At 36.3% G+C, this 12,227-nt stretch overlaps 1 protein-coding gene across 1 annotated transcript in view; it reads right to left on the bottom strand.

Annotated features, from left to right (window-relative positions):
• Nucleotides 1-1,140: 1,140 nt before the first annotated feature.
• LOC111511970 (microfibril-associated glycoprotein 4) overlaps nucleotides 1,141-12,227 on the bottom strand; it is a 38,437-nt gene continuing 27,350 nt past the window's right edge. Inside the window, exons 6-7 of the mRNA XM_074186638.1 lie at nucleotides 6,606-6,836; nucleotides 1,141-1,653 (exon numbers count right to left, since the gene is read on the bottom strand). Coding sequence (XP_074042739.1) covers nucleotides 1,496-1,653; nucleotides 6,606-6,836 — 389 coding nt within the window. The 3' untranslated portion in view covers nucleotides 1,141-1,495. The remainder of the gene's footprint in view (nucleotides 1,654-6,605; nucleotides 6,837-12,227) is intronic.

Genomic DNA, 12,227 nt, shown 5'->3' with positions numbered 1-12,227 from the left:
TTTATTCATAAAATTGTCCAAGTAACCTTATTTTGTTGAAAAATATTGAAAAATATCTGTCATTTCAAAGTTTTGGGGTGTGGACCATCGGGGGTAGTCCGTTCCTGACTTTGTAGCAAAACAACTGACTCCTGCATGAAAGCTCATCGACGGAATTCATTTGTTCAGTCAATTACCAAAATTTGGATGATTTTGAATATTCACTTGAAAAGTTATCAAAGAAAAACATTTTTCATTTTGTAACTTCGAGGGCCCGTAACATGGTTACGAAGACTTTTAGGAAAAAAAGTTATATGAAGTACTGGTGATATTTTGGCCCCATCTATACATTCCCGAGAGGAAAAGAGGAAGTCCAGGGACACCCTGTATATATATAGATAGATATATAAAATCTAGAAATGTTAATGAAGCCAAGCTGCTGGAAAATAATTCCATGAAAATCACAAAATAAATAGACAAGTATTTTTTGATTATTCCCATATTGATTTCAATTAAAGTGCCACCGGTAGACAGCTGTTTCAGCCTATTGGGCATCGTCAGTACTAGGCAGGCGGTCCTCGATTGAAGACAAAATGAGAAAAGCTAAGAAAGTACTTGATAAAATAGCTACGTAAACGCAAGCGAAACATAAGTGAAACCACCTATTGGTGTGACACCCAAGTCAACTTGCCAAGTTTTTTATGTCAGTATTGGTGGTTTGACCAATCAACCGACAACTGCGGTTGCAGAAATTTGGGAAGCTAACCTGAAATGGCATCGGAAAACGAATCCACATGTTTCTAGAAATGATATGAAATCTAGAAATGTTAATACAGTCAAGCTGGTGGAGAATAATTCCATGAAAAAAAAATATATATATATCATATATATATATATATATATATATATATATATATATATATATATATATATATATATATATATATATATATATATATATATATATTCGTATTTCAATAATTTCGCTGTATATACTTGTTGAGGTGTTCTAGATAGCAAATTTTTTTTTTTTGTTTTTCACTTTTTTTTTTTGTTCTTAGAAATGGATGGAACAACACTCTCTGCGATGATTCATCATATGCATACATTGAATCCTGCCATTTGATTAGTTGTATTGTATGGAACCATCAATAAAAGCCATTATTTTATTATTTTTATTTATGCAATTATCGGTAATACAGAAAAAATTACAAAATATCATATGTAGATTGCCGATATTGCCGTATTTTTCGATAATTTTCTGAGAAAAAATTTTCCTTTGTCGAAATAAAACACGTTTCCTTTATCCTACTGCTTACTTGATTTCCATACATTGACTCGACTTCGAATAGTACGTATCCTTCTCAAATAGTTCTCAACAGATATTTTCTCAATGCCGAAATAACCAACAGAACAGAAGAAATAAAAGAGACATCAGTTCAATTTTTATTGAGAGATAGTGTGTTCTTATTAGCATATTAGATCACAAATTTTTGAGAAGAAAGCATAATCAGGCTTATCTGATCAACATCCTGGATTTAGCGTGTGAATATTCATGACTACGAAATGATAGCCAATGTATTCCTTGGTATTTATACTGGTCAGGAAGAACACTGTTTCGGTATTTTCCGTTGAGATTACTATTGTGACAATTTTTGTACCACCAAGCACCACCTAGAATATGTAGAAAATGAAAAATATTTCCACATGGCAATTATTCATATCCTGAATTAGTTATCTGATATAGAACTGAAAAAAGTTTCTTCTAGTTTATTGAAACGATTCAGTTTCTAAGCAGCCTGTAATATAAAGTCATTCAGAATAAAAATAATGACTGCTCACGGAATCATTTTAAGCGACCTACACACATGGGAATCTGGTTCGTCGAACTTGGTTCGGCGAACCAAGTTCGTTGAATTTAACAAAAAGTTACCCGAAAAAGTTGTGTCTACGGCAATTTTATATCCAAATGCCAAATTTTATGCAACTAGGATGAAGTTACCGTTTTGCTCATTTTTGACAGATCTCCCCTTTATTTCAAAAAACAAGTTAGGTTGATTGTCATCAATTTATATATACATAACAAACTCATCATGGAGTTCAACTTTCGTAATACATTCTTACCTATACGGACATTTTTAGAGAGAAATTAAAAATTTGCTATAAAAAGTGCAACGGAACTACACCATTCATGATTACAATTACAATCTACACCATATAGACACATTTCAGTACAACAGTACTTTCCCCAGGCAAACAAGTACTTTCTTCCATAGTTCGGTGATCACTCTTCATGTAAAGAATGCCTTCAACAGCGCAAGGCAAAAATTTTTTGATGAATTGAGACGAAGGAGACTTGACTAAAACTTGTACAATATTATCAGAGCCTACTTCTCAGGAAGAAAGATAATACTTGAAGCGAAAAATATATCTAGAACAAGGTCAATTAACAGCGGAGTACCACAAAGGTCAGACTTGGCCCTAGACTATGAAATGTGCTCTATGATGAATTACTTAGGATAAAACAATCACCAGGCTTTACGTTTATAGGCTTCGCGTGTCGTAGTTGACGATGGTGAAGGAATTCTGGCTAATAAACCAAATGCAGCTGATGAGCGCTTATCGAACTGGTTAGTGCATAAAGAGCTAGAACTGGCACCAGATAAGACAGAAGCTTTCTTCCTCACGATGAAAAGAAAACTGAATCTTGCCGTCTCTGAAATCCAAGACGTCCACGAAAGAGCAATCAATACCTAGGCGTATGACTCGATACAAAGTTCACCTTTGCCAAGCAAACGGAAAAAGTTATTAACAAAGTTGAAAAAATGATTAACAGCTTTCTCAAAGATCTCCTTTCGAATATAGACGGACCCTGTTCCTCCGAAAGAAGGGTACTTCTGAATGTGGCGTATTCTCAGATTTTATGTGCAGCGCCTGCCTGTCATATAGTTTTGGAGAACAAAAAACTACTATCACTAGTCTGCATCAGAAAATGATCTTGAGAATTCACTGTGGTCTGTATCAGCAGAAGCAGCATAGCAGATAGCTGGGGTTTCTTCCATTGAATTTCTCATGAAAAAAAAGGCGGGAGAGGTACATGTGAACAGCTGAAAGCATAACGAATTTCACTAGTTCGGACTTCCATTGTCTACTATATAAAATGATTTGAAATCCCTGAAACAACTAAAAAAGAAGAATCAAAAATGAATAGCTCAAAATACAATTATATTAAGCAAAAATACCCTGAAATGAAATAAAAGTGAAATGAAATACAAGTAAAATAGAACAATTCACGACGTTCCGATTGTTAGCATCTACAATCGTCTTTGGGTGATGACTGGACTGATTTTTCCGAGAGATGACTATTTATAGTTCGTTCGAGTACTTTTACTTATCCCCGCTTTTAATTTTCCGTTTCACTGGTTCCGTGGGAGATGACCGTTTGGCGGGAGTTGTCCATTTTTCGTTTGATGATGGGTTTCCATATGTCACGTATTTCTACTCTGGCCTGGATGAATACGTTGTTGGACAACAAGGAAAGATCATCGCTAACACCGCACCACAGTAAGCCCCCTCACTTGTATGTACGGCCCAAAATCCACAAGAAGAACCTTCCACTTAGACCGATCATCAGCTCCAGAGATTCGGCTACTCAAAACTTCCCTTGATACAACCATTACAAGAAAAAACATCGTCTTTCGTGAAAAATTCCAGGCATTTTGTCGAACTACTAGGTCAATTGAGGTCACACAGGAAGATAAACTAATTAGTTTCGACGTGGATCATTCCGGTCGGAGAAGCACTCCAAATCATACAAAGAAAGCTATCCGAAGACAGGAACCTGAAAGAGAGAACGAATCTACCTATAGAAGTAATTATGGAATTACTATCATTTCCAACTGAAGGACGAATTCTTTATACAAGATGAGGGACTGCCAATGGGATAGGCAAATTCACCAGTCATAGCCAACATATATATGGAGTGGTTTGAAACTCTGGCCATTGAAGAAGCCCACGAGAAACCTCGAGTCTAGTTGAGATATGTTGACGACACCTTCATAATATGGAACCATAGGAACACTGAACTAGACGCCTTCCTGAAACACATCAACATTATGAGACCTTCCATCACTTTCACAATGGAGAAGAAAATCTACAAAGAATTACCATTCTTAGACGTTTCGGTGAAGAGGACCGACACTAAGTGGGAAACATCTGTATATCGAAAACCCACTCATACGGGACAGTATCTGAACCACGAATCCAACCACCATCAATCAACTGAAAGAGGACTCATCAAGACTCTATTAGACCGTGCTTTCGGGCTCTGTGACACGAAGGAAGATCTCGAGAAGGAACTAGACATCATCAAAAATGATCTTCAATGGAATGGCTACTCCAAAACGATGGTAGAAAAGACCTTGGCTGAAAGACAGTGGGAGCCTCGCAAGGAAGAGAATCTGTTACAACCAGTGCTTGCACTTCCCTACTTCAGAGGTTTGTCGGAAATGATAATAAGAATTGGTTCCAAGTACAACATCAGAACCTGATTCAGCCTATCCGTAGCAGCCTCACGAAAACCAGGCCACTAAACGCGGACTGCGATTCCAAGAATTGCATTTACCGGATACCCTGTGAGTGCGGAAACTCCTATATTGGTGAAACTAAGAGGCCATTGAATGTTCGCATTGCCGAGCACAAGAAACACACATAGCGAGGGAAAACCAGCAAATCAGGAATAGCAAACCATGTTTGTGCCCAACAACACAACATCGAGTGGTCCCAAGCTAAGATCTTGCACAGAGAGAAACATTGGTTCAGGAGAAAATTCAGGGAAGCCGCATACATGTTGTCCAACAACGTATTCAGCCAAGCCAGCGTAGAAATACGCAACATATGGAAACCCATCACCAAGCGAAAAATGGTCAACTTCCGCTAAACGGTCATCTTTCACGAAACCAGTGAAGCGGAGAATGGAAAGTGGGGATAAGTGAAAGTACTCGAACGACCTATAAATAGTACTATCTCGGAGGAATCAGTCCAGTCATCTCCCGAAGACGATTGTAGATACTGACAATCTGAACGTCGTGAACTAACGGGATTTGGAATCTCTCCACTTTCTATTTTCATTTTCATCATTCATTCCTTTATTTTTTCTATTGTTTCATTTCTACTTGTATTTTATTCTACTATTATTTCATTTTAGGTTTATTTTGCTCAATATAATTGTTATTCCCAGCTTTTTATTTTAAAATTCCCTTTTTTAGTTGTTTCAGGGATTAAAAATAATTTTATATAGTAGACAATGGAAGGCTGAACTAGTGAAATTCGTTTTGTATATGTTTATCTAAAGTGTTATCAGTCTTGTGTGCCATGTTGTTCTGTTTAGATAGTAGTCTCCTCATTTTTTCTGATGCCTTTCCTGTATATTTCAGTGTCAGTATCATTTCTGATGAGAGAAAGTACTTGTTTGACTGCTTGTTTGAATGAATTTTGTCCAGGATATGATTATTAATGTTCTTGGTGAAGTACTTATCAACTGCCATCAGTTCCATTAAATTTTGTTGACATAGGGATACTAATGAGTCTGGGGTGAGTCTGTCATGAGGGTGATTAGGATAGTTGTTGATTTATGTGTCTGTACTGGTTGGTTGGTGGAGAATTTCGAAATGTTTGTTAATAATTATTGTGATTGTTAGGACAAAAATTTCATCGATTCACTAGTTTCAAGTTCTATTCTGAATTTTATGTTCTTTGGAATGGAATTGATATATTGGAGGAATGCCTGTAATTGCGGATATTTTCCTGTGAAACAGGCAAAAGACATGCATAGAATAGTTTACAGTTTGAGCTGACACATAATAGAAAAGGATCAAATAAAAAGGCTTTCTTGGAAAAGCATATTGACTTTCAGGACATACTATTCATACAAATGGGAATTGCAAAAACAATATACAGTAATTATACATCAACTTCGATTGACGACTTGTTTATTTTGTGGAAATTCATGTAAACTGAGGATACACTACGAAAACACACTTTCGTCTATTTGTGGAAAATAGACAAAAGTGTGTTTTTGTAGTGTATCCTCAGCAATTATACATCAGATTGTTCAAATCAATATTCGCAATCGATAGACTGATACCAGTTATGGACTTCAACGCTGCTGTCTCTACTCAAATTGATTTTCAATGATACTATGCATCAGAATGGTTCAGAACATTTCGAAAAGAGTAGAAATGCGTTTTATCATGAAGTCTATGAATCAATTTCAACTGGTCTAGTAGTAGATGCAACTGATCCTGTTCCTGAGAATGAACATCATAACACGAGGGCATTACAGGCTCGAAGTATGAATCGAAGTATAGTAACATAGAAGTGGGACTTTTTTGTAAAATGCAATTTCATAGTCTGATTTCAAATGTTTGATTGACTATTCTATTTTCTTGTCTGAGGAAGATGATAGGTCATTCAATCTCACCGATGTGATATGTTAAATAGTCTGATGGTGTGCTTGTTCTTTTTTCTTACGATGAGTTGCCAATCAATAAGATATTTTAAGGTCAGCTTGTTCATACACAAAATGGAATAGGCATTCCAATATCAAGTTGTCAACAGTTACTTACTGAATAACACAGCACAATTTTGTGCATGCTTGTCTTGATCAAAGTCTTTGGTTGTGAATTTCTCACCGAGGTGAGTAGTTAATGAGTCACCAGCATCTCCAGTGCAATCTCTCAACACACTCAAATTATAACCCTCTGCTTCAGATCCTATTGCAAATGCTTTATAGTGAGCATGGGCTTTTACATTGTCTCTATCGACGATCTCGATAAGTAACTCAGTTCCTCCCATAGCTGTAATGAAAGAAAAAAATAAAGTAGGAGAAAATATACAGGCTGATTCACGGTGGATGGCACATTAGACGTTTCTGGTGAGCCAGACAACGGATCACTTTGAAAATTTAATGGAGGGCATATTCGGACATTCTCTAGCCAACTAAAATATTTTCGATAATGCGGTGTTGCCGCTTCTATAAAAAGCAGTAGCAACTTTGATTTTTCTAATGGAACACTCTGTATATAATATTATTTTTGGAATCTCCAACAATTGCCCGACAACTTTTCTTGATATTTCCCTATACCTATCTGTTACCGTTTTCGAAATAAAAATTTATTTCAATTTTTTTCTTCGAAAATCATGACTTCTAAAAATGCCGATATCTTTTAGTTAAGAAGTACTGTGATATCGAAATTTGATTTGGAGTTAGGTGATACTTGGACACTTCCCACACGTCAGCCTAATCTCCGTTACTTCAATACAGGGTGGTAAAAAAATACAGTTTTTCCGTTTGCTTGAAAAAGTTGCTGAAATTTGATTATTTTGAATGGAACACCCTGTATATTATTGAAAATTCGGAAAGCTGTTGAAATTTGCTTTCTTTCTATGTATATCATACATATACCTAACTAGTCAAGTTTCGGACTTATGAACATTTATTTGTGAAAATGTCCCTTCAGAATGGTATTTCCACTCGGTATTTGGTAAGCAGGCCATGATTACTATTTGACAGTAGCTTTGTGACATTCTCCTAATAATATCGACATTTTCGTCACTTCAGAAGTTGCAAATACCTTCAAAACGATGGAACAAAACTATTCAAACGAAGTTCTTATGAATTTGTTTTATTATTTTTGGACAGTGTGACAAAATTATCAGCAGAACATGTAAAAAGTTCAATGAAATGTATCCGAATCTACCGCCAAGAAATTTATACGAGTTCAGAACAATTTCAATATGTTTGGATAAACTTTTAAAAAGCACCAAGAAACTTGAAATTGGAAATATTGATATGAATAATTATAAAAAAGTAAAACAATCATGTGGAATATTTCAAAATATGTTCGAATCGCTGGCCGTTCATTTCCAAGCACTTTAAAATGCGGTTGTTGACTGCTTTCGTGGTGGCAGATCTGATTTCATTGGGATCCAAATCTTCAAATGTTTGGGCAATCCTTTCTAACAATTCATCTCTCGAACGCACGGGTATTTTGTAAACTTTTTCTTTAAACATTCCCCACAAATAAAAATCTAATGGATTAAGATCGGGTGATCTCGCTGGCCAATTCCATGGTCTCAAGCGCCTCATCCACCGATCGTCAAATAGTCTATCCAGTTCTGCGCTCACTTCTCTTGTGCAATGTGCAGGAGCTCCGTCTAGTTGGTACCAACAGTTTCGATAATCTTCGAGTGGCAGATTATCCACGAAACTGTCTACAGTATTCTCCAAAATATTCAGGTAGCTTCTGGTATATATATGGTCAGTCGGTAGCCAAGCGGTTCGGCGTGGGTGCTTTGTTCACTCACTCGAATTGACTGCCGTGTTGGTCGGTGGTTCAAGCCCTAGTCTGAACGATCGATCTTCACTTGCTACCGTCCAACCCGTGTTAGGAATCACACGTTAAAAGGTAAGACCTCGTTAATCCTTAGCTCGCACAAGTTTCGACTTCTGAGGGTTGTCGTTCGTAGGGGTGCGACAGCTGGTTAACGGAAAAACAGATTTTAAACAGATTTTAAACAGATTAAACAGATATCACGTACCTCAATTTGTTGTCCATCAACATGCAGAAGACATTAAAACTAAATTTTTCTTGAAATCCGCCTTCTTTTGTGACGTGAGGATTTTCACTGGACCAATAATGACGATTTTTTCTATTGAAAATCTCTTCTCTCGAAAATTTCGATTCATCAGTCCAAATAATTTTATTTAAAAAAAGTGGATCTTCTTGAATGCGTGTCAACAACATTTCACAAAATTCTACTCTCTGTTGAGGATCTTGAGGCTTCATTGCTTGAATTTTGGTGAATTTATAATCATGCATTTCATGTCTTCGCAAAATTCTTTGAACCGATGAATATTTTATACCCAAATCTTCTTCAGCACTTCTTATCGATGACTCGGGAAATGCGTGAAAATATGCTAAGACATTAATCTGGTTGTCTTCGAAAGTTACGGGTCGAGGCAAGTTTCTTGGTGCTTTTAAAGATGATCCAAATGCATTGAAATTGTTCTGAATTCGTATAAATTTCTTGAGGTTCATTGGCGGTAGATTCGGATACATTTCATTGAACTTTCTACATGTTCTGCTGATAATTTTGTCACACTGTCTAAAAATAATAAACAAATTCATAAGAACTTCGTTAGGTATATGTATGATATACATAGAAAGAAAGCAAATTCCAGCAGCTTTCCGAATTTTCAATAATATACAGGGTGTTCCATTTAAAATAATCAAATTTCAGCAACTTTTTCAAGCAAACGAAAAAACTGTATTTTTTTACCACCCTGTATTGAAGTAACGGAGATTAGGCTGACGTGTGGGAAGTGTCCAAGTATCACCTAACTCCAAACCAAATTTCGATATCATAGTACTTCTTAACTAAAAGATATCGGCATTTTTAGAAGTCATGATTTTCGCAGAAAAAAATTGAAATTAATTTTTATTTCGAAAACGGTAACAGATAGGTACAGGGAAATATCAAGAAAAGTTGTCGGGCAATTGTTGGAGATTCCAAAAATTATATTATATACAGAGTGTTCCATTTGAAAAATCAAAGTTGCTACTGCTTTCTAATAGAAGCGGCAACACCGCATTGTCGAAAATATTTTAGTTGGCTAGAGAATGTCTGAATATGCCCTCCATTAAATTTTCAAAGTGATCCGTTGTCTGGTTCACCAGAAACGTCCAATGTGCCATCCACCGTGAATCAGCCTGTATATGCAAGACCTGAACTCGATGAATGAAAACAAAAAGTGCTCCGATGAGATTGATTCTTTCATGCTAAGAATGAATCCGTCATATTCTGAGTGGATAGTTATCGCTGGGCATTCGTCACAGATTCTGAAAAAACTATACACCTAATACTTATGATGTACTGTTTGGAACCTTTGGTGTAGTAATGAATATTACTGGAGTTTTTCCCAACACCAAATCCTTATTTTTACACCTCGACACGTGTTTCGATCACCAAGTGATCATCTTCAAGAGGAAGATAAAACTAGAAACTACTCAAAACTAAAGCTTTTTTGCTATTCAGGTACATCATACAGGTAGGTAATCAGTAATACCACACATACAAGTGTACCACCCTGAATCAATTTTACAATTGGCCTTTCTATTATTGAATAGAATAGAAAATACTATTAAAACTCCATTAATATTCATTACTACACCAAAGGTTCCAAACAGTACATCACAAATGTTGCAATAAACTTGAAAACGATAACATTTTCAAACAATATATCACAAACCTATACTTCCCATTTAATAAATTGGGGGTTGTACCTATCATTCGATAGGTGTTGAAGGTGGGGGTAGTATTTTTTCCGTTGAAGTGAGTCAAATTATAATTCAAGTTTGACGTGTTTAGGAATTTTGTTGAAATATGTACCTTGATCGAAAAAATGAAATCATTTCATTTGGCTTTTACACACTGTATTCACAATATTCTGATATGAATTGTCCAAATGAATAAATTTTCGGAAACGCTTCGTTTACAAGATACAGGATGTTGAAGTTTTATTTCAATTTTCGTTTTTCTCGAATAACTTTTGAAAAACTGAACTAAATTGGACAAAACTTGGTAATAGGAGGCTTTTAAGGTGCCGTATTCGAACCTGATGTTCTCATTCCTCTTACTCGTAGGGGCGCCAGCTACACATCTTTCTCTTTTTTTTAAAGACCTATAACTATCATATCTACGTAAATAAGCTACCCTTGTTACTAGTCGCTGTAAGCAACCGTTTTATTAATATTTGGACTTGAAAACTTCGAGTCGATTATTTGATAATCGACGCATGTTGAAGTTATAACGAATATTTTGTTTTTTCACGAGAATGCTTTGGAAATGAATTTGACATTTCACTCGTTTGAAGAGTGTTGGGTACGTTCCTTTATGACATCCTCAAGCGAAATAGTTATTTTTGTATCAAGGGTGCATAATCAGTATTTGTTTTAATGAAATTTGCAAGAAATGTCAACATTTCATTTCAGGAAATTTTGAATATGTAGAATAAACTAAAATAAACGAAACTAAATTGTGTTCAAATATATTGTTGGAAGTGTCCACCTTCAGCAAAGAAACAGGCAGTCAGTCGTCTAGTAATTGAATCTCGTACCCGCTCAAAAATTATTGGTGTGTTTCTTATTGTTTCACAGGCGTCTACTATTCGGCTTCTTAGATCTTCCTCGTTCACTACTGGAGTCTTATAAACTAGTGACTTCAAATGTCCCCAAAAATAAAAATCTATCGGGTTTAGATCTGGGGACCTTGGTGCCCACGTCTGGTTAGTTTCTTCTACACCCCTACCGATCTATAGATTTGGATAGACTGTGTTAAGGAACTCCCTGGCTACAACGCTGAAATGGGCCGGAGCCCCATCATGCATAAATCACATGCGGATACGAATTTCTAATGGTACATTCTGAAGTAGTCCCGGCAATTCATTTCCTAAAAAGTATCTGTAAGTTGCGCCATTCAGTCGGAGCGGAAGAAAGAAAGGACCTATCAAGTAATTATCAATTATTGCCGCCCATACATTTACAGAAAGTTGATACTGATAATGCCTTTCACTAACTGCGTGCGGATTTTCGAGAGCTCAAACATGGTTGTTATGAAAGTTTGTGATAGCATTTCTGGAGAAGTTTGCCTCGTCCGTGAAGATTACATATCTTAAATATTGAGGATTTTCAGCCAATTTTCATTTCATTGACACATAGTAATGCGTTGGGGAAAGTCTCGTGGCAAAAGAGCTTGTACCCTTTGAATATGGTATGGTAAAACTGTTGATCGTGGATAATTCTCCAAACTGTGGACTAAGTAGAACTGACAGCTTCAGCAGTTACTCTTGTGCTTTTTTCTAGATTCTCCTCGAAAGCGTTCAAAACAGCTTCTTCCAATTCTGGGGTTCGGACTGCTCGTGGTCTTCCAATAATATCAGCTGCCCTCTTAAAGCTACCTGTTTCTGCCAAACGACGGTGGAGACTAGCAAATGTTGGAGCTGAAGGCAGTACTCGATTAGGAAATCGCTCCTGGTAAATACGTCTTGCTTCGCGCGCATTGCCATCCGCAAGGCCATAAACGAAATGCATATCGGCTAAATGAGCATTATTGTTTAAACAATCCATTTCTCCAAAATAAGTGTTTTCTACTTCTACTTACGGAAACTTCAACTAAACGTCTAACTG

The sequence above is a fragment of the Leptinotarsa decemlineata genome, unplaced genomic scaffold (genome assembly GCF_025532065.1).
Source record: "Leptinotarsa decemlineata unplaced genomic scaffold, Ldec_3_MD MMD2_P_RNA_scaffold_4, whole genome shotgun sequence".
Taxonomy (NCBI): domain Eukaryota; kingdom Metazoa; phylum Arthropoda; class Insecta; order Coleoptera; family Chrysomelidae; genus Leptinotarsa; species Leptinotarsa decemlineata.
This window is presented reverse-complemented; position numbering and strand designations above follow the sequence as displayed.